This window comes from Lipotes vexillifer, unplaced genomic scaffold (assembly GCF_000442215.2).
Source record: "Lipotes vexillifer unplaced genomic scaffold, Lipotes_vexillifer_v1.1 scaffold418, whole genome shotgun sequence".
NCBI classification, from domain to species: domain Eukaryota; kingdom Metazoa; phylum Chordata; class Mammalia; order Artiodactyla; family Lipotidae; genus Lipotes; species Lipotes vexillifer.
This window is the reverse complement of record NW_006798629.1, coordinates 6986723-7011031: the sequence shown is the minus strand read 5'-3', so window position 1 is coordinate 7011031 and position 24309 is coordinate 6986723. Positions and strand designations below refer to the sequence as shown.

General features: G+C 37.9%; 1 protein-coding gene across 1 annotated transcript in view; it reads right to left on the bottom strand.

Moving 5' to 3' along the window:
- Positions 1–24309, bottom strand: part of LOC103088616 (collagen alpha-4(VI) chain-like) — a 136010-nt gene that overhangs the window by 50241 nt on the left and 61460 nt on the right. The window contains 7 exon segments of the mRNA XM_007470646.1: positions 192–254; positions 1217–1279; positions 3051–3116; positions 7194–7229; positions 7347–7400; positions 14570–14635; positions 14983–15045. Of these exon segments, the coding sequence (XP_007470708.1) occupies positions 192–254; positions 1217–1279; positions 3051–3116; positions 7194–7229; positions 7347–7400; positions 14570–14635; positions 14983–15045 (411 nt within the window).

Genomic DNA, 24309 nt, shown 5'->3' with positions numbered 1-24309 from the left:
TCTCAGTGTACTTATAAATAAACAAACAAACAAATATATATATATATATATATATATATATATATATATATATATATATATATCATTACCAAGCACATCAGACACTCATGTTGGAAATGATCATATAAGGAGATATTCATATAAAAGATTCCAAGCTGCAGTCTAGGAAGAGTGTTTTTTCTGACACTTACCTTCATTCCTCTTGGTCCATCTTTTCCTTTGGAACCATTTGGCCCTGGAGGCCCAGGATTCCCCTGTAATAAGACCATGACCCAAATCATCTCTAATGTTTGATACAATTAATTTTATCCTCCAAAGTGCATAATAGACACATTTAACATCTGAGCTGGGGATTGAGGTAGGGCAGTAAGGTGTTCTGTGCAAGAGGCCACGTCCTCCACATACCAAGAATTAGAGGAATTACCTGTCTACTAGAGGGAAAAACACCATCTGATTAAGAGACTGGGAAGACAAAAGCCTGGACTTTTACCCACTCCAAATAGAAAATATGATCAAATGAGAATGAAAATGAATGATACGATCAGTTATGGGGCTTGACTTTTCCCAATCAAGAGAGAGATGGCTTAGGCCATTCTGAATCTCCAGATACACTAATCCTGGCTTAAATTATGCTGCTTGGGTTTTTTAAGCTATCTCAAATGCTCCTGTAGGAAGCCACTCCTGATTGCCTGCCTCAGCCTGATCTGACCCTTCTGTGAACCACGGGATAGCGAGTGAGGGAGGCACCAAACAGGCACTAGAAAGACCCAAGCTGGCGGCCAGTTCAGCCACCTACTATCGAGATGAAAAGTTATTTGATCCCTTTGAGCTTCAGTTTTCTCCTCTATAAAACTGGGATAATTTTAAGCAATGCTTCCTTATATGTTTGTAAGGAATAAATCAGTCATTAATGGCCCTTTCATACTACTATTTTTTTCTTTCACTATAAGTAAGTATGAGCATGTGTTACACACCCCTGTGGCTCAAGCCAATCTCATTCATCACTATATTCCAACAATATACTTAGAGAAGAAGGGATACATAGCTGGTGATCAATGTCTACTGCCTTGAATTAGCTATTTCTAGAAATTCCTGATACCCACCGATCCTAGAACAAACAGTGTAGCTTTACGTTATTTGTCCAGGGACATGCAGGACTGTGAACTGACCATTGGTAATGAGCAGCTGTGTTGAGCTGTTACTTTGTCAAACCTACCTGAGCACCCAGTAAGCCTTTTTCTCCAGAAATTCCTGGTGGTCCTCACCTTCCTCTTGGTCTCTGGTCCAAAGATGAAATTAAAATTCAACCAATTTTTATAGAGCTATTTATTTTCCACGTAACCACAAAATTACCTTGGATGCTAGTGGAAGTACAAATTAAGGTACTCTGACCCATCACTATCCCATGTATCACACTTGAATCAAGCAGCCTCTGCCCTCTGAAGCACCCCAACTCACTCACTCCAAACTCCCTCCAACTGAAGCAGGATGTATCTATATTTTTAACCACCTCTCCAGTTGAATCTGATGAACACTAAAGTTTGAAAATTGCTTTTATATTTTAATTCACCCAACTAATTTTACATCCTAAAAGGGAAATGAGAGGAGCTGCTGGGATACTGATCTCCTTTGAAAAATCAACCTTTCCCTTATCTACACAAGGGCTAAGGACAAGCGTTCGCATTCTGATATTACCAAGAACCCAAACACATTTAAGTGGCCTAGTCTCACTGGGTACACTGCTGGGCAGTTGTTCATTTTCTCCCCAATCTATTTGACTTTACCGATTTTTGACACTTTAATTTTTCTCCAGCTTTTCTGAGAAATTCTTTCTATTAGAAGCATTGATCCTGGCTTCTATACTCCTGGATGAGGTATTGTAATTATCTGTTTAAACAGACCATCATACCCACACCCCAGTGGGAAGGTGAGAATCAAGGGGAGTTTTTATGGATTATCTTACTCATGGTTGCTCCCCTTACATTCAGCTGTATAATAAAGTGAACTTAAAGAAGTCCAGGACACAACATCGGTGGGGGGCAGGGGGGGTCCACATCTGAATTAAGCCAGTGATCAAAAGGAAAGCCAAAAATATCTCTCAGTTGTTTCCCCCTAGATTCAGATACTATTTTCTATCATAAAATAAGTACAATTTCTAATAACACTCGATAACCCACTTCTTTCTTTAGTACTTTTGTCAAGTAGAAAAAACAGCAGAAACCTTCTCAATGATAATCTGACACTCACAGGAATTTCAAAAGTGTGGAGAATGATTCAATGTGTTAGTAAAGTTTTTTTGTTTTAAAGTTCTTTTGCGGATCCTTGGAAACAATTTGGCTTTCAAAATAAAGATGCAGAAAGTGTTCCAGAAGGGTTTACAGAATGACATATTTGGGTTATGCTTAGAAGATTACAGAAGAACTGGTTGGAGGTTTAATTTATGGTTATTATCAATAACTTGCAATGCCCCACTGGACTGAACTCCTTCAGGGCAAGACCCTTGCCTTAATGGTCTGAATGACCCAGGCATATTTGCAAAGTGCCCTCTGTATACCTGACACTCAATAAACACTTTGCTGATTTTTCCTGCCAAACTGAATACAACTTTAATGAATTAAACACTATTTGAGTAATTTGCGTACACAGCTTCAGAGGCAGTAGTTAAGAGCATAGATTTTATAACTAGACTGCCTGAGTTTGAATCCCATGTCTATCACCTACAAAGCTATGTGAGCTTGGCCAATTTACCTAACTTCTCCACCCCCACTCCATTTCTCCCCTGAAAAATGGGGATACTAAAACCTCCCCATTGAAGGATTGAATGAGCTAATACAAGACCTAAGGGTCATACATAGGACATAGTAATTGCTCAAAAAATATTAGCTACCAGGGTTTAACCTGCCCAGAAGAGAGGCTATACAATTTTCTTTGGGAGGCCCTGGGAGGGAGGCATCCTAGACCATTCTGATACATGTTAAATCCCTATCAAAGAATCTAAGTTAAAAATTCAAACAAGTAGTCTTCAGCACTAAAAACAAGTTCCCTGATACAATCTGTGAGCCTGGATACCCAAGCTTTCCTTCGTAACCCCGTTCACCAGATTCTCCACGCACACCCTGTCAAAACGAATAAAACTTAGTGAGTTCGCCAGGCACCTTCAGTGTCCCTATTGAAGGCAACCTTCCCTGCAAGATGTCACTTGAAAGCCATAAGAGAAAGGCAAAAAAGATCTGCATGTCTGCGTTCAGTCCCCTTAGGATCAGAGTTGGAAAGGAAATTGCGGGGGTTGGGGTGTGGTTCCCACTTATTTGGTTAGGAAAATGCAAAAACACATTTTTACTGTCTTTCCCAGTCTTCTTCCAATATCTAAGCTAGTGGTGGAAGCAAAAATACTTTGTTTAAACAACCCAAACTCCCATTTTACATAATAACTTGTTTCTAAAAGCGCATCCTCTCCTTTTAAGGGACGTGGGCTAAATGCTCGCTGGTGTTAAGGATGCTTATCCCATGTGAGGAAATTCAGAATGTTGAGCACAGCGACAAGTGTGACATTTTGGAACAAAAGCACAAAAAGCACACAAAGAAATAGCAGAAAACTGGCTTTAAAACCCTACAGATTCTTACAGCATTAAGCTAGTTTTCTAGGCAAGGGGTGAACTGTTAAACTGATTCATCCGGTAACTGATTTAATTTCTCCCTCAAATATCTTCATTTCTACAGAGGAGATGTGTTTTCTAAAATTGAGGGTAATACCCACTCTGTGAATGATGCTGCCTTCTTTCTCATGTTACTCACATGTTGACTAGGTTACTGATTATTCATAGATTTTCAAGGAGAAGAAATCCTAAACTAAGAATTAGTCAATTTGTGGATCAAATACTAGTGCTTCTTAAGTTTTTTAGACCATTCAGATAAATAAGAAGCACTTCTATTGATCATTACGGTTAAATCATTCTGTCCTTCAAGAGTTGATATCTAGATTTACAAATGTGAATCAAGTCTTAAAAAGCATGTAGCTAGAAATTTTGAAACAGGTTGTGAAATGTTGTTTAATGTGCACATCACATTAGTGACATTCATGGTGCAACACTTCAGCAAACAATATGGCTCTATACAGCAAAGGTCAGACTCTTTTATTGTAACTCCATGCCTATATATTTTTTTTAACTTTTTTTAAATTGAAGTATAGTTAATTTACAATCTTGTGTTAGTTTCAGGTGTATATACATTTATATTTATATATATACACACCCACATATTTATATTCTTTTTCATGTTCTTTTCCTTTATAGGTTATTACAAGATATCGAATATAGTTCTCTGTGCTATACAGTAGGTCCTTGTTGGTTATCTATTTTATATATAGTAGTGTGTATATGTTAATCTCAAACTCCTAATTTATCCATGCCTGTACATTTATATTAAGGAAATTGTCAGTGAAGCAAAAGCAAGAACAAAACAAAAACCTTGTAATACAGCTTTTCTTTACATCACTGACCATGACATCTAAAAAAATAGAAATACCTAAATGTTCAACATAAAAGTAGTTTAGTAAGTCATTTTTCTTCAGCAGAGTAAGATATAATGTTTTAAAGTGATAATAGGAAGATTTGGAAACACAGAAAATCAGATATAAAATAGTGTATTCATTATAATAACCCCTTATTATCTATGCAAGTAAAGGAAACACACAAACAAAAATAATTGCAGGACAGTGGTGAGTTAGTGGACATTTTAAAAGGTAATGATATTCTTAACTTTATCATAATTAAAAAATTAAAATTTTCCCTTATTGCCAAAACAATCTATGCATTGATTTATTTGCGATAGTACAATCTTTTCCATAAATAAAATCTTAGTTAGAATTTCATTTTATTGTGCATCTTGCAAAAGCCAACATATCTAATTTTATAGACAATAACAAGCCATATTTTCCCAAGGTCAAAGGAATGCTGTAATTTGGAGTTCAGCACCTCTGTAAGCTATATTCTTCCAACAGTACTGGCTGCTCTTTAGAAAGTTATAGCCTCAAAACATGTCAGTCTATATGATCACTGCTCCAACACTGGGTTAACTAGCAAACCATTGGCTTGTTATATAAATCCAGTTCACCCTGGTGTCTGCAAATAGTTATGAATTTTATCTCTTACTAAAAAATCAAAGCTTGAATAGAAAAAAGAGTGAAGAACTATAGGGATTGTTGAAAAACAGCCCAAACTATAGGGATTCATCAAGATGATAAGGTATTAATGGGAGAGGCTTTCTATTAAAGATGGCAGTGTGCACACACTTTGCTCCCAAAATGAGAGGTTGCTGTTTCCAAAGCTGTCCCCAGAAGACAACAGTGCAGAGGCCCAGAGAGACATCAGCGTGGATGAGAGGAGGAGGACAGTTGGCCCAAGAAGGAGGAATCTAAGAAAAATAAACCTCACATGTTTGAGTATATTGGGAGGTTATGAGTTGTGTCAAAGAGCTTTATGATTAACTAGTAATAGGCACACAGAACACAAAGCAAATGGGGAGAGAGGGTGACTCAAGGAATATCACAGTTAGATAGCTGTAACTGATATTTACCAGTCAACATCTGAATAATGAATTGATTTGAACAAAAGTGGAGAAAATAAGTGTATTTTAAGGATGAATTGGGGGGAAGCATATGGAGGAGATGGACAGGTTAAGAAAAATCTTTATCCACCACTGGAAGAAATCAATAGAAAAACATCTAAAACTGAAAACCAAGAAATAGCAAAGTAAGTATGTTCTTTAGAAAAATGGCAATAATACCAGAAGGAACAGCTCCAAGAGATGAAAATAAGTGCTCCTGAAGACCTGGGAAACAAGTGCTCCTGAAGACCTGGGAAACAATGGGCAGGGAAACATTTTTCATTATAAGCTTGCAAGTGCAATTTGACTTTAAATTTACCACAGGTTCAGCTCTGGTTTCAACTAAATAAAAAGGAAAAACATAGGAGATGGAGTTCAGTTTAGGGAACCAAAAGTAACCAAGACCCAGGTGAGCAGAGGACCCACTGCCAATGGCTATTTAGATAAACTGCACACAGCATTGCAAAAGTATTAAATAATTTAAGAGTAGGAAATTCCTTCCACTGCGTAGAGTCACTGAATTTCCCTAAAACTTAGCCTAGTCAACTCGTAGACTATTTCTTTCTGCCTTTTGGGGGGATAAAAACAATAGGCTAAAGTGATAGTTCAAGACATTATTTATGTCACAAGTGTTATAAAACTGAATTCAAAGCACAAGAAATGGTCTATTTAAGAATTTATTTCCATCAACATTTTATGAGAAAGATTAAGATTTTACTTGATGTCAACAGAACTTGTTTGGATGTGTGAGACTTGAGATTTCTCAATAGCTATGCTTTCCAACATGTTTGGTTTGAAGCCACATACACATGCACTCATTCCCAGGCTCAGAAATGACATAAATCAGTCTCTGACTTTTCCTCCATCTCTAAATCATGAGAATGCTAGAAAAAAAATACCAGCAGAGCATGACCAGAATAGGTTAGAAAGGAATCTACATAACAAATTTAACTCTCATTTTGTACAAAAATTTTGAAGAGATTCCTAATCTTTGGATTTGAATCCAAAGCTGTGTGGCCTCTAACAACTAACTTCACTTTGCTAAACCTCTATTTCCTCTCTTAGCCCTAAAAATTAATTAATGATGCTCATAACTCCTGGGGTTGCAGAAAGGTTTACATGAGGCCATATAAATAAAGGTCTAGTGCAGTGACTGGTGCTGGGTAAATGCTCAGTAAAATATGATTCTCCCACAGAGATATCCCATCCTACCCTGAAATCACACCATTCCTTCTTTGGAACCAGTAAAAGTTCAATTTTTTACCTTTTTTAGTGACTATAAGATCTCCTTATGCACCCACAGGAAGTTCCACTTCTTTAAATGGAAAAATCATTATTTCAGAGTTAAAAGCAATTCTTTAAGATGTTAGCTTATTTTCCATCTAAATGAAATATTATAGCAGGTTGGAGAGGGAGCAGAGAAGAACCATACAGACTTCTCTTTCTTCATGGAAAAGGTCTCCATGGAAATTTCCCAGGGATCATGCAGCCTCCGACAACCCAACCAACACTCCCCTTTATGTCAGAGAACTTATATAAAATAGCCATATATGTGGAACAAGAAGCCACTCTTCTCAGAAAGCACTGACCTTCAGCCCTGGCAGACCTCATCTTCCTCTTGAACCCTAAGGAGAAAAGGGAGGCAGAGACCTTACAGAAGGAAACCGGCCAATTTTCACCCCATCCTACCTCTATCCTCCACAAAAGCAGATGAAATACATCCCACACGTGGCTATATCTACCTGAGGGCCAACATTTCCCATTTCCCCCTGAGGTGCATCAATACTAGAAATTCCCTGGAAAGAAAGAGGTAAAGGAAAGACCAGTTTAGATGTCTACACACTTCTCAGTTGACTCTCTAGTCATGGGCTGCCCCATACAGAAGCCACTAACTAGCCCCATGTGGTTACTAAGTTTAAATTAATCTAAAGTAAATTAAATTTAAAATTTTAGTCTCCTCAGTTACAGTAGGTACATTTCAAGTGTTCAATAACCACATGTTGCTTGTGGCTACCATATTGGGCAGCACGGATATAGAAAATTCCCATGATCTCAAAAACTTCTATTGGTCAGCACTCCTCTAGAAGCAAATGGGTTTAATTCTGGTGTTTTAAAATATCCATGTCATAAGCATTCTTTACCCAAAGATTGTTTGACAACACCTCAGGGTTCCCCATGCTGGGACAGTAGTCATAGGTGTTCTCCAACAAGCCATGCTTAATGCTTGAACAATGCTGGCACTTCCCTCTCTATCTGCATCATGTAGGGTACAGCTGGAAAATGGAAACAGGAGGCAAAAGAGTGTGTCTCTGCACACATGGAGTAATGGGTACACAGGGGATGCTATACACAGTCAGATGAGGGAACTCTCTAGAGCTCTCACTTACTTAAGGTCAGAAAATGAGTGGTGTCCAGAGAATAAATGAATCCAAGATTCAGGAGAAATGGAAAACCACCTTGGATGACAAGTAGGAATATTTTAGATAACTATTCAGTGAAGTCACATGTTAACCCAATAAGAATACATAAATTGGGAAAGAATATGAAGTACAGAAACAAAAACATTTTGGACAAAGCTGTTCTTCCAACTGTTATTTATAATAGATAAAATTCTGAAGCAATTTGAATATTCTACAATACTAGGGAAGTGTTATTTAATTATGGTAGAAACACTTACTGAAATTATTTTTACCAAAAATTTATATGGTAGAAAAAGTTGTGCTATCATGTCTTTCTTTTCAAGTATGCTAGATTTTGTGAAAAAAAATTTATCCCAAACAAGGAGAAAGACAAAATGATGATTCCTCACTTTTCTGTATTGTTTTATATTGTTTTTTATATTTATATTGTTTTCTATATTGGACATTTTTTAATAAGCTCATGAGATCCTCATCTGACTTTCTCAGGGAGAACAACTTTGGCATCAACAAGTTAGGAGCAGAGATTGGTTCAAGATGGCTGAGTAGAAGGATGTGCTCTCACTCCCTCTTGTGAGAGCACCAGAATCACAATTAACTGCTAAACAATCATTGACAGGAACATACTGGAACTCACCAAAAAACAGACCCCACATCCAAAGACAAAGGAGAAGTCACAATGAGATGGTAAGAGGGGCACAATCACAATAAAATCAAATCCCATAACTGCTGGGTGGATGAATCACAAACTGAAGAACACTTATACCACAGATGTCCACCCACTGCAGTTAAGGTTCTGAGCCCCACTTCAGGCTTCCCAACCAGGGCGTCTGGCAACAGGAGGAGGAATTCCTAGAGAATCACACTTTGAAGGCTAGCGGGATTTCATTGCAGGACTTCGACAGGACTGTGGGAAACACAGACTCCACTCTTGGAGGGCACACACAAAGGAGTATGCACATCAGGACCCAGGAGAAGGAGCAGTGACCCCATGGGAGACTGAACCAGACTGACCTGCTAGTGTTGGAGGGTCTCCTGCAGAGACAGGGGGTGGCTGTGTCTCACTGTGAGGACAAGGACACTGGCAGCAAAAGTTCTGGGAAGTACTCCTTGGCATGAGCACTCCCAGAATCAGCCATTAGCCCCACTAAAGAGCCCGGGTAGGCTCCAGTGTTGGATCACCTCAGTCCAAACAACCAAAACGGAGGGAACACAGCCCCACCCATCAGCGGACAAATGGATTAAAGTTTTACTGAGCTCTCCCCACCAGAGAAGCAACTAGCTCTACCCACCACCACCAGGAAACTTGCACAAACATCTTAGATAGACTCATCCACCAGAGGGCAGACAGCAGAAGCAAGAACTAAAATCCTGCAGCCTGTGGAACAAAAAAAACACATTCACAAAAAGATAGACAAGATGAAAAGGCAGAAGGCTATGTAACAAATGAAGAAACAAAAAAAAACCCCAAAAAACAACTAAATGAAGTGGAGATAGGCAACCTTCCAGAAAAAGAATTCAGAATAATGATAGTGAAGATGATCCAGGACCTCAGAAAAAGAATGGGGGCAAAGATTGAGAAGAAGAAAGACATGTTTAACAAAGACCTAGAAGAATTAAAGAACAAACAGAGATGAACAATACAATAAGGAATTATTGTAGGAGGAAACAATAGCAGAAAAACTGAGGCAGAAGAACAAATAAGTGACCTGGAAGACAGAATGGTGGAATTCACTGGTGTGAAACAGAATAAAGAAAAAAGAATGAAAAGAAATGAAGACAGCCTAAGAGACCTCTGGTACAACATTAAACACAAAAACATTCACATTATAGGGGTCCCAGAAGGAGAAGAGAGAGGGAAAGGACCCGAGAAAATATTTAAGTAGACTACAGTTCAAAACTTCCCTAAAATTGGAAAGGAAATAGCCACCTAAGTCCAGGAAGCACAAGGAGTCCCAAACAGGATAAACTCAAGGAGAAACACATCGAAACACAGTGTAATCAAAAGGGTAAAAATTAAAGACAAACAAAAATTATTGAAAGCAGCAAGGGAAAAATGACACATAACATACAAGGGAACTCCCATAAGGTTAACAGCTGATTTCTTAGCAAAAACTCTACAGCCAGAAGGGAGTGGCATGACATATTTAAAGTGATGAAAGGGGAAAACCTACAACCAAGATTACTCTACCCAGCAAGGATCTCATTCACATTCGATGGAGAAATTAAAAACTTTACAGATAAGCAAAAGCTACGAGAATAAAGAACCACCAAACCAGCTCTGCAACAAATGCTAAAGGAACTTCTCTAGGCAGGAAACACAAAAGAAGTAAAAGATCTACCAAAAAAAATGAAAACAATTAAGAAAATGGTAGAAGGAACATACATATCGATAACTATCTTAAATATAAATGGATAAAATGATCTAACCAAAAGACACATGCTTGCTACATGGATACAAAAACAAGACCCGTATATATGCTGTCTACAAGAAACCCTCTTCAGATCTAGGGAAACATACAGACTGAAAGTGAGGGGATGGAAAAAGATATTCCATGCAAATGGAAATCAAAAGAAAGCTGGAGTAGCAATAATCTTATCAGAAAAAATAGACTTTAAAATAAAGAATGTTACAAGATACAAGGAAGGACACTACATAATGATCAAGGGATCAACCAAGAAAGATATAAAAATTGTAAATATTTATGCACCCAACACAGGAGCAACTCAATACATAAGGCAAATGCTGATAGCCATAAAAGGGGAAATCAACAGTAACACAATCATAGTAGGGGACTTTAACACCTCACTTTCACCAATGGACAGATCATCCAATATGAAAATAAATAAGGAAACACAAGCTTTAAATGACACATTAAATGAGATGGATTTAATTGATATTTATAGGACACTCCATCCCCAAACAACAGAATACACTTTCTTCTCAAGTGCTCATGGAACATTCTCCAGGATAGATCATATCTTCGGTCACAAATCAAGCCCTGGTAAATTTAAGAAAACTGAAATCATATCAAGTATCTTTTCCGACCACAATGCTAGGAGACTAGATATCAATTACAGGAAAAGATCTGTAAAAAATACAAACACATGGAGGCTAAAATATACACTACTAAATAACAAAGAGATCACTGAAGAAATCAAAGAGGAAATCAAAAAAACCCTACAAACAAATGACAATGAGAACACGAGGACCCCAAACCTATGGGATGCAGCAAAAGCAGTTCTAAGAGGGAAGTTTATAGCAATACAATCCTACCTCAAGAAACAAGAAACATCTCAAATAAGCAACCTAACATTACACCTAAAGCAATTAGAGGAAGAGGACCAAAAAACCCCAAAGTTAAAAGAAGGAAAGAAATCATAAAGATCAGATCAGGAATAAATGAAAAAGAAATGAAGGAAACAATAGCAAAGATGAATAAAACTAAAAACTGGTTCTTTGAGAAGATAAACAAAATTGATAAACCATTAGTCAGACTCATCAAGAAAAAAAGGGAGAAGACTCAAATCAATAGAATTAGAAATGAAAAGGGAAAAGTAAAAACTGACACTGCAGAAATCCAAAGGATCATGAGAGAATCCTACAAGCAACTATATGCCACTAAAATGGACAACCTGGAAGAAATGAAGAAATTCGTAGAAAAGCACAACCTTCCCACACTGAACCAGGAAGAAATAGAAAATATAAACAGACCAATCACAAGCACTGAAATTGAGATGGCGATTAAAATTTTTCCAGCAAAAAAAGCCCAGGACCAGATGGCTTCACAGGTGATTCTATCAAACATTTACAGAAGAGATAACACCTACCCTGCTCAAACTCTTCCAAAATATACAAGAGGGAGGAATATTCCCAAACTCATTCTATGATGCCACCATCACTCTGATACCAGAACCAGACAAAGATGTCACAAAGAAAGAAAACTACAGGCCAATATCACTGATGAACAGAGATGCAAAAATCCTCAACAATATACTAGCAAACAGAATCCAACAGCACATTAAAAGGATCATACACCATGATCAAGTGGGGTTTGACCCAGGAATGCAAGGATTCTTCAATATATGCAAATCAATCAATGCGATATACCATATTAACAAACAGAAGGAGAAAAACCATATGATCATCTCAGTAGATGCAGAAAAAGTTTTTGACAAAATTCAACACCCATGTATGATAAAAACCCTCCAGAAAGTAGGCATGGGGGGAACTTGTCTCAACATAATAAAGGCCATACATGACAAACCCACAGCCAACATCATTCTCAATGGTGAAAACCTGAAACCACTTCCTCTAAGATCAGGAACAAGACAAGTTTGTCCACTCATGACTATTATTCAACATAGTTTTGGAAGCCTTAACCATAGCATTCACAGAAGAAAAATAAATAAAGAAATCCAAATTGGAAAAGAAGAAGTAAAACTATCACTCTTTGCAGATGACATGACTATATAGAGAATCCTAAAAATGCCACCAGAAAACTACTAGAACTAATCAATGAATTTGGAAAAGTAGCAGGATACAAAGTTAATGTACAGAAATCTCTTGCATTCGTATACACTAATGCTGAAAAATCTAAAAGATAAATTAAGAAAACACTCCCATTTACCATTGCAACAAAAAGAATAAAATACCTAGGAATAAACCTACCTAAGGAGACAAAAGACCTGTATGCAGAAAACTATAAGACACTGATGAAAGAAATTGAAGATGATACAGACAGATGGAGAGATTTACCATGTTCTTGGACTGGAAGAATCAACATTGTGAAAATGACTCTACTTCCCAAAGCAATCTATAGATTCAATGCAATCCCTATCAAACTACCAATGGCATTTTTCACAGAACTAGAACAAAAAATTTCACAATTTGTATGGAATTACAAACGACCCCGAACAGCCAAAGCAATCTTGAGAAAGAAAGACAGAGCTGGAGAAATCAGGCTCCCTGGCTTCCAACTATATTACAAAGCTACAATAATCAAGACAGTATGGTACTGGCACAAATAAAGAAATATAGATCAATGGAACAGGATAGAAAACCAGGGTAGTATAAAGCAATCACACTACTGGGCATATAAACCCATGCACACATGGTCACCTTATTTTTGATAAAGCAGGCAGAACATACAATGGAGAAAAGACAGCCTCTTCAATAAGTGGTGCCAGGAAAACTGGACGGCTACATGTAAAAGAATGAAATTAGAACATTCCCTAACACCATACACAAAAATAAACTCAAAATGGATTAAAGACCTAAATGTAAGGCCAGACACTATAAAACTCTTAGAGGAGAACATAGGCAGAAAACTCCATGACATAAATTACAGCAAGATCGTTTTTGACCCACTGCCTAGAGAAATGGAAATAAAAACAAACAAACAAAAAAAACAAATGGGACCTAATGAAACTTAAAAGCTTTTGCAGCAAGGGAAAACATAAACAAGACGCAAAGACAACCCTCAAAATGGGAGAAAATATTTGCAAACAAAGAAACTGACAAATGATTAATCTCCAAAATATACAAGCAGCTCATGCAGCTCAGTACCAAAAAAACAAACAACCCAATCCCAAAATGGACAGAAGTACTAAAGAGACATTTCTCCAAAGAAGATATACAGGTTGCCAACAAACACATGAAAGGATGCTCAACATCACTAATCATTAGAGAAAAAGAAACAAAATTGAGTTATCTGTAGTGAGGTGGATGGACCTAGAGTCTGTCATACAGAGTGAAATAAGTCAGAAAGAGAAAAACAAATACCGTATGCTAACACATATATATGGAATCTAAAAAAAAAGATGGCTCTGAAGAACCTAGGAGCAGGTCAGGAATAAAGACACAGATGTAGAGAATGAACCTGAGGACATGGGAAGGGGAAGGGGAAGCTGGGAAGAAGTGAGAGAGTGGCATGGACATATATACACTACCAAATGTAAAATAGATAGCTAGTGGGAAGCAGCCACATAGCACAGGGAGGTCAGCTCCGTGCTTTGTGACCACCTAGAGGGGTCGGATAGGGAGGGTGGGAAGGAGGGAGACGCAAGAGAGAAGAGATATGGGGATATGTGTATATGTATAGCTGATTCACTTTGTTATAAAGCAGAAACCAACACACCATTGTAAAGCAATTATACTCCAATAAAGATGTTAAAAATAAATAAAATAAAATTGGAGACTTTTAATACTGGAAAGATCTTAGGCATCATTGAGTCTGAAAATTTCATTCTGGAGATGAAGAAACCAGGGACAAACAAGGTAAAGTAACTTATATTACTAATGTTGTGGGAAATAAGATTTGTACAAAAACAAAAAAACAAAAACAAAAACTAAGAGACATGGATGCTAGGCAAGGATACAACTGGGGATTAGCATTCAGAGTTCCTGTTTCCATGGATATCGGAGTCCCACAGGTCTGCTCTCTGTTTTTCTATGTTGATCCAACCGGAATGCCCAAGTCTCCTCCACCAGCTAGCATCTGCTCCCGTGGGTACCAGTATCCCCAAGCAAACAGAGACCATCTTACCTGGTGTCCATGCCTTCCTTTTTCTCCCTTAGGGCCTTGGATGAAAGTATCAATTCCAGGATCCCTCTGAGAAAATAAAAGTTTTCTTAGCTCAAATGGACAGGAAAGACAGGAAAAGAAAATATAGGAAGTCAGACTTTTTTAAAAAAGAAAGGTACCAAAGTCGTGACTTTTCATTTTCTGGGTCCGCTCAGTAATCCCAGATAACCAATGCAATTAAAATTCCAAACTCTTTGAGAGCCCAATTGTTCTATAAGATGGGTTTCCTCTCAAATCTCTTATTTGTAGCAATACTTAGATAGGCTGAACAGATGCCTCATTAATGAATAATTCGTTGTCTCTGCCATTGTGCCCATGCAAACAGTTCACAATCCTTGTATTAAAGCAGCAGAAATCCCTCAACCACCACTCACAGGATGTCCCCTCAGCCCTGGCTCTCCATGCTCTCCAGGTTTTCCGGATGTTCCCATCAGGCCCTTAAATCACATTAAAAAAAAAAAAGTGTCACTTTTTAAAATCACCTATTGCCTAAAGGGAGAGGGGAAGTGAGACTCAAATTAAAAGAGCAATTTAGTACTTGAACTTTAAAGCATTCGCTGCCAAAGAGGTGAGAATGAGACACAGAAAAATACATACTTTTATTGGAAATCTGTGATATGCTTGGCTCTAGATGTGCCTTACCTCATTTAACACTCACAACTCAAGAATTAACCCATTTGTGTATGAGGAAGTTGGACCTCGTCTCCCTACCTCCAAACCCCTGGATCTTTCCACAACTTCCTGATGCTCCCACACAGAAACACATGTAAGAAAATGAAGAAGGCTTTCTTCATCACAGATGTGCACAGCACTAGCAGAGCAAGATCTCATGAAAAAAGAGAAGAAAAAAGAGAAAAATACTTGCAGGGCTCCTGACTGCTGTAGACAGGGAACCAGAGAGGTGGAGCAACTTGCCATGAGACTATGACATGATAAGCAAATGGTTGCTTCTCTCACAATCTGCTGTTAATTGTACCATCTTTGTATCCTAGCTCCTACAGAGCCACAGAGTTGGAGAGAGCCCCCAACCACAGGAACCTTCCTCAGAGGATGTTATGTACATGATTCTGGAGGGTACACAGCATACTCTGAAAACAGTGAAGTAGGGACCCCCTCTGAGATCTGGGTCTCAGACACACAGGGAATGGGATATTCTCTGGACTCCACAAGAAGCACCTCCTAATGTTACTGAAGACCCCTCGTCACCTCTTCCCTGGCCTGATATAGTGGTAAGAGGAAGTTCATTAATTCCAAATTCCCATCCTGCTGCTTAATTTACTAGCAAGGCAAATTCATTTGACTTCTTTAAGACAATTTTCTCATTTGTGAAACTGACATATTTATCTTATAGGGCTGTCATAGGGAGTCAATGGAATAATAAATTAAAATGCTGAGTACAAAGCCTGGCATATGGTTCTTAGTATGTTTTGTTCAACATCTAGTCCCTCCTTTTTCTGATCCAGACACTGGCTTCCACAGTAATCTCCCAAACCTGTAGCGTAGCTTTAACATGTTCTTCCTTGCCAAGAAACATTCAGTAGTTTCTAGGCAAACTGATTACTCAGTAGGAATAAACAAGACACTTAAACATGGCATTAAGTCGACGCCAACTTGCCCATCCAGACTTTACTCCCATTCTTATACATTTTATCTCTCCCTCCACTCCTGTTAAATTGGAATCCTTGTTTGTCCAAACCAGCTCTGAGTTCTTCTAACCCTAAGCCTTTCCATTTTCTTAACCTGGAATACCTTGTGTGTGCCTCTCACAGAGGTCTGTGTAGAGAATGTCTTGATTTCCTGTGTGCCCTGGAATGCCCAAGTCCTGTCCGCCCTCAGCACATTCTAAAATGCCGACAGGACCTCAGTAGAGAAGGCTGGTCTCTTCCTGCTTGACCTCCCTCACAATCTGGTTGTTATTCGTGCTTTATTTCATCCCATCTTTACTCCCTCAATGAAGACTTCTTGACTGCACAGGCTGGATCAGAATGCCCTGCCATTTACCACACCTTCATGTACTTATCTCAGCAGTAATCTTATATCTATTTCCATGATTACTTCATTCATGTCTGTCTCTCCCCATAGAGGCCAGCTCTGAGACACAGAACTCATTCCTGTTCTGTTCCAGTCACGCCTGTATTAAAACAGATGCTCAATAAATTTTGATGATTGGATGGAGAAAGGCCACTCTATTTTAGATTCCTCTCCAAGTCACTGTGTGTTCCCACTGATTCTTTATTTGCCCCATTCTTACAGATATTATTTTTTCAACATCTTTATTGGAGAAAATTTCTTTACACTGGTGTGTTACGTTCTGCTTTATAACAAAGTGAATCAGCTATACATATACATATATCCCCATATCTCTTCCCTCTTGTGTCTCCCTTCCTCCCTCCCTATCTCACCCTTCTAGGTGGTCACAAAGCAACAAACTGATCTTCCTGTGCTATGAAGTTGCTTCCCACTAGCTACGTATTTTACATTTGGTAGTGTATATATGTCCATGCCACTCTCTCATTTCATCCCAGCTTATGCTTCCCACTCCCCATGTCCTCAAGTCCATTCTCTACGTCTGCGTCTTTATTCCTGTCCTGCCCCTAGGTTCTTCAGAACCTTTTTTTTTTTAAAGATTCCGTATATATGTGTTAGCATACGGTATTTGTTTTTCTCTTTCTGACTTGCTTCACTCTGTATGACAGACTCTAGGTCCATCCACCTCACTACAAATAACTCAATTTCATTTCTTTCTATGGCTGAGTAATATCCCATTGTATATATGTGCCACATCTTCTTTATCCATTCATCTGTCAGTGGACACTTAGGTTGCTTCCGTGTTCTGGCTATTGTAAATAGTGCTGCAATGAACATTGTGGTACATGACTCTTTTTGAATTATGGTTTTCTCGGGGTATATGCCCAGGAGTGGGGTTTCTGGGTCGTACGGTAGTTTTATTTTTAGCTGTTTAAGGAACCTCCATACTGTTCTCCCTAGTGGCTGTAACAATTTACATTCCCACCAACAGTGCAAGAGGGTTCCCTTTTCTCCACACCCTCTCCAGCATTTACTGTTTCTAGATTTTTTAATGATGGCCATTCTAACCGGTGTGAGATGATACCTCATTGTAGTTTTGATTTGCATTTCTCTAATGATTAGTGATGTTGAGCATCCCATCATGTGTTTGTTGGTAATCTGTATATCTTCTTTGGGGAAATGTCTCCTTAGTTCTTCTGTCTATTTTGGGATTGGGTTGTTTGGTTTTTGGTATTGACCTGCATGAGCTGCTTGTATATTTTGGAGATTAATCCTTTGTCAGTTGCTTCACTCGCAAATATTTTCTCCCATTCTAAGGGTTCTCTTTGCATCTTGTTTAAGTTTTCCTTTGCTGTGCAAAAGCTTTTAAGTTTCATTAGGTCCCATTTGTTTATTTTTGTTTTTATTTCCATTTCTCTAGGCAGTGGGTCAAAAACGATCTTGCTGTAATTTATGTCATGGAGTTTTCTGCCTATGTTTTCCTCTAAGAGTTTTATAGTGTCTGGCCTTACATTTAGGTCTTTAATCCATTTTGAGTTTATTTTTGTGTATGGTGTTAGGGAATGTTCTAATTTCATTCTTTTACATGTAGCCATCCAGTTTTTCCAGCACCACTTATTGAAGAGACTGTCTTTTCTCCATTGTATATTCTTGCCTCCTTTATCAAAAATAAGGTGACCTAATGTGCACGGTATATCTCTGGGCTTTCTATCCTGTTCCATTGATTTATATTTCTGTTTTTGTTCCAGTACCATACTGTCTTGATTACTCTAGCTTTGTATTATAGTCCGAAGTCCAGAAGCCTGATTCCTCCAGCTCAGGTTTTCCTTTTCAAGATTGCATTGGCTATACGGGGTCTTTTCTGTTTCCATACAAATTGTGAAATTTCTTCTTCTAGTTCTGTGAAAAATGCCATTGGTAGTTTTATAGGGATTGTATTGAATCTGTAGACTGCTTTGGGTAGTATAGTCATTTTCACAATGTTGATTCTTACAATCCAAGAACATGGTATACCTCTCCACCTGTTTGTATCATCTTCAATTTCTTTCATCAATGTCTTATAGTTTTCTGCCCACAGATCTTTTGTCTCCTTAGGTAGGTTTATTCCTAGGTATTTTATCCTTTTTGTTGCAGTGGTAATGGGAGTGTTTCCTTAATTTCTCTTTCAGACTTTTCATAATTAGTGTATGGGAATGCAAGAGATTTCTGTGCATAAATTTTGTATCCTGCTGCTTTACAAATACATTGATCACCTCTAGTAGTTTTCTGGTAGCATCTTTAGGATTCTCTATGTATAGTATCATGTTGTCTGCAGACAGTGACAGCTTTACTTCTTCTTTTCTGATTTGGATTCCTTTTATTTCTTTTTCTTCTCTGATTGCTGTGGCTAAAACTTCCAAAATTATGTTGAATAGTAGTCATGAGAGTGGGCAACCTTGTCTTGTTCCTGATCTTAGAAGAAATGTTTTCAGTTTTTCACCATTGAGAACAATGTTGGCTGTGGGTTTGCCATATCCTTTATTATGTTGAGGAAAGTTCCCTCTATGCCTACTTTCTGGTGGGTTTTTATCATAAATGGGTATTGAATTTTGTCACAAACTTTTTCTGCATCTATTGAGATGATCATAGGGTTTTTCTCCTTCAGTTTGTTAATATGGTTTATCACATTGATTGACTTGTGTATGTTGAAGAATCCTTGCATTCCTGAGTTAAAACCCACTTGATCATGGTGTATGATCCTTTTATGTGCTGTTGGATTCTGTGTGGTAGTATTTTGTTGAGGATTTTTGCATCTCTGTTCATCAGTGATATTGGCCTATAGTATTCTTTCTCTGTGACATCTTTGTCTGCTTTTGGTATCAGGGTGATGGTGGCCTCGTAGAATGAGTTGGGAAGTGTTCCTCCCAATACTGTATTTTGGAAGAGTTTGAAAAGGAGATGTGTTAGCTATTCTCTAAATGTTTGATAGAATTCACCTGTGAAGCCATCTGGTCCTGGGCTTTTGTTTGTTGGAAGATTTTTAATCACAGTCTCAATACCAGTTCTTTTGATTGGTCAGTTTATATTTTCTATTTCTTCCTGTTTCAGTCTGGGAAGGTTGTGCTTTTCTAAGAATTTGTCCATTTCTTCCATGTTGTCCATTTTATTGGCATATAGTTGCTTGTAGTAATCTCTCATGATCCTTTGGATTTCTGCAGTGTCAGTTGTTACGCCTCCTTTTTCATTTCTAATTCTATTGATTTGAGTCTTCTCCCTTTTTTTCTTGATGAGTCTGGCTAATGGTTTATCAATTTTTTTTAATCTTCTCAATGAACAAGCTTTAATTTTACTGATCTTTGCTATTGTTTCCTTTATTTATTTCTGACCTGATCTTTATGATTTCTTTCCTTTTGCTAACTTTGGGGGTATTTTTGTTCCTCTTTCTCTAATTGCTTTAGGTGTAATGTTAGGTTGTTTATTTGAGATGTTTCTTGTTTCCCGAAGTTGGATTATATTGCTATATACTTCCATCTTAGAACTGCTTTTGCTGCATCCCATAGGTTGGGGTGGTCGTGTTTTCATTGTCATTTTTTCTTGGTATTTTTTATTTCCTCTTTGATTTCTTCAGTGATCTCTTGGTTATTTAGTAGTGTATTGTTTAGACTCCATGTGTTTGTAATTTTTACAATTTTTTTCCTGTAATTGATATCTAGTCTCCTAGCATTGTGTTCAGAAAAGATACTTGATATGATTTCAATTTTCTTAAATTTATCAGGGCTTGATTTGTGATGCAAGATATGATCTGTCCTGTAGAATGTTCCATGAGCACTTGAGAAGAAAGTGTACTCTGTTGTTTTCGAATGGAATGTCCTATAAATATCAATTAGGTCCATCCTGTTTAATATATCATTTAAAGCTTGTGTTTCCTTATTTATTTTCATTTTGGATGATCTGTCCATTAGTGAAAGTGGGGTGCTAAAACCCCCTACTATGATTATGTTACTGTCCATTTCTCCTCTTATGGCTGTTAGCATTTGCCTTATGTATTGAGGTGCTCCTATGCTGGGTACATAAATATTCACAATTGTTATATCTTCTTCTTGGATTGATCTCTTGATCATTATGTAGTGTTCTTCTTTGTCTCTTGTAATAGTCTTTATTTTAAAATCTATTTTGTCTGATACTAGAATTGCTACTCCAGCTTTCTTTTGATTTCCATTTGCATGGAATATCTTTTTCCATCCTCTCACTTTCAGTCTTTATGTATCTCTAGGTCTGAAGTGCATCTCTTGTAGACAGCATATATATGGGTCTTATTTTGGTATCTGTTCAGCCAGTCTATGTCTTTTGATTGGTTCATCTAATCCATTTACATTGAAGGTAGTTATTGATATGTATGTTCCTATTACCATTTTCTTAATTGTTTTGGGTTTGTTATTGTACGTCTTTTCCTTCTTTTGTGTTTCCTGCCTAGAGCAGTTCCTCTAGCAGTTGTTGCAAAGCTGGTTTGGTGGTGTTGAATTCTCCTAGCTTTTGCTTGTCTGTAAAAATTTTAATTTCTCTGTCAAATCTGAATGAGAGCCTTGCTGTGTAGAGTAACCTTAGCTGTAGGTTTTTCCCTTTCATCACTTTAAATATGTCCTGCTACTCCCTTCTGGCTTGCAGAGTCTCTGCTGTAAGATCAGCTGTTAACCTTATGGAGATTCCCTTGTATGCTATTGGTTGTTTTTCGCTTGCTGCTTTTAATATTTTTTCTTTGTATTTAATTTTGTATAGTTTGATTAATATGTGTCTTGGCATGTTTCTCCATGGCTTTATCCTCTATGGGACTCTCTGCACTTCATGAACTTGACTGACTATTTCCTTTCCCATATTAGGGAAGTTTTCCACTATTGTCTCTTCAAATGTTTTCTCAGTCCCTTTCTTTTTCTCTTCCTCTTCTTTGACCCCTATAATTCGAATGATGGTATTATAATTATAATTATAATTATAATTCGAATGTTGTCCCAGAGATCTCTGAGGCTGTCCTCAATCCTTTTCATTCTTTTTTCTTTATTCTGCTCTGCAGTAGTTATTTCCACTATTTTATTTTCCAGGTCACTTATGCGTTCTGCCTCAGTTATTCTGCTATTGATTCCTTCTAGAGAATTGTTAATTTCATTTATTGTGTTGTTCATCATTGTTTGTTTGCTCTTTAGTTCTTCTAGGTCCTTGTTCAATGTTGCTTTTATTTTCTGCATTCTATTTCCAAGGTTTTGGATCATGTTTACTCTCATTACCCTGAACTCTTTTCCAGGTAGACTGCCTATTTCCTCTTCATTTGTTAGGTCTGGTGGGATCTGCTCTGTTTCTCTGCCTTCTCATTTTACTTAACTTACTCTGTTTGGGGTCTCCTTTTCACAGGTTGCTCGTTAGTAGTTCCAATTGTTTTTGGTGTCTGCTCCCAGTGGCTAAAGTTCGTTCAGTCAGTTGTGTTGGCTTCCTGGTGGAGGGGACTGGTGCCTGTGTTCTGGTTGGTGAGGCTGGATCTTCTCTTTCTGGTAGGCAGGACCATGTCTGGTCGTGTTTTTGGGGGTGTCTGTGACCTTATTTTGATTTTAGGCAGCCTCTGTGCTAATGGGTGGGGTTGTGGTCCTATCTTGCTAATTGTTTGGCATACGGTGTCCAGCACTGTAGCTTGCTGGTCGTTGAGTGGAGCTGGGTCTTAGAGTTGAGATGGAGATCTCTGGGAGAGCTTTCACCGTTTGATATTACATAGAGCTGGGAGGTCTCTTGTGGACCACTGTCCTGAACTCGGCTCTCCCACCTCAGAGGCACAGACCTGACACCTGGCCGGAGTACCAAGACCCTGTCAGCCACATGGCTCAAAAGAAAAGGAGAAAAAAAGAAAGAAAGTATAAATTAAATTAAATAAAGTTTTTAAAATTAAAAATTAAATGGTAATAAAAAAAGAAAAAAGAAAGAAACAAAGAAGAGAGCAACCAAACCAAAAAGCAAATCCACCAATTATAACAAGCACTAAAATCTAAACTAAAAAATAAAAACAAAACAATGGACAGACAGAACCCTAGGGCAAATGGTAAAAGATAATCTATACAGACAAATCACACAAAGAAGCATACACATACAAACTCACAAAAAGGGAAAAAAATATTTATCTCTTTTTGGAAGTCTGAGGTCTTCTGCCAGCATTCCGTAGGGGTTCTGTAGGAGTTGTTCCACATGTAGATGTAGTTCTGATGTATTTGTGGGAAGGAAGTTGATCTCCATGTCTTACTCCTCCGCCACCTTGAAGGTCTCTCTCTTACAGATTTTACTTTATCCTATCTTGTATTAAGGCTCTTCCTATACAAATCTTGTCTCCTGCACCAGTTAACCAGCTCTTTGTTGGTTATAACCATGACTTATTTACCTTTGAACTCTTCTCTGTGTCTACCAAAATGCCCTACAAGTAGGAAGCACTTTACAGGTTTTTATTGAGTTTAACAAAATTTGGTGGAAAATGAAGGCTATCCAGTCTTGAAGGAAGTGTGGTGTGCTCCACCTTCTCCAAAATCTGATCCACAAACTGCAGGTTGTAAATTGAACCTCAATAAAGAGCCATGATTTGTGGCTCTCTGTTTTACTTATCAAGAAATCAATGCACACCTTGGGGTAAAAGCATTGTTCTAATTCCATGAGGGGTAAAAAAAACATAAGTAAATAAATTTCACCTCCTTTACCTAATCCAGCGAATCAACAGAAGCTGATTATAGTGCTGTGTTGAGATGGATCCTTCAGGCTGGATTCCATAATTGATTAGTAATGTCTACCATGGGCACAGGAAGGGAGAGTGGCAGTACATACTCCAGGTATCTGCTTTCCCTTACACAGAAAGATAATGTCAAGCAGATAGTGCAAACAGTGTACATTGGAAGGATGTATAGGAGGGGGAGATCCCTTCAGACTGACATGGTCAAGGAGGGCATCACAAGGAGGAAAGAGAGGAGATGGAAATTGAAGAAAAAGTGATATTCAAATAAGCATTGAAGATGAAGGCAGGGAGGGATTAGGGGAGGGATGGAGTGGGAGTCTGGGTTAGCAGATACAAACTACTATATATGGAATGGATAAACAACAAGGTCCTACTATATAGCACAGAGAACTATATGCCATGCCCTGTGATAAACCACAATGGAAAAGAATATGAAAAAGAATGTATATGTATAGCTGAATCACTTCGCTGTACAGCAGAAATTAACACAACATTGTAAATCAATTATACTTCAATTTTTTTTTTTTAATTTTTAAAAGATGGAGGCAGGAAAAGGCATTCCAGGATGGGGTACCTAGCACAGACCGAGACACAAAGGTGGGTATGTCGAAGGAATCTGCAGGACACAGTGAGAAGTACAGTCTGGCTAAAAGGACAGTTCTTGAATGAGATTAGTGAAGGATGTGGTTGAAAGGCCTTGGATGTCAGACTAAATCATTGGTGACAGGGAGCCACGAAAATCTTCTGAGATGATAGGGAATGATGCACATAATAAAGCACAAAAGGTTAAGTAACTTGGTTTACATTACTTGTTTCACTATCAGCAGAGTCAGGCCTTCAGTAAAGATTCCAAATACTTGTCTAATATTTACTGCCCTTTACCTCACAATCTAGTACTAAAGCCACTAAATGGTTTCTTGTCAGAGCTTAAAAATAAGCT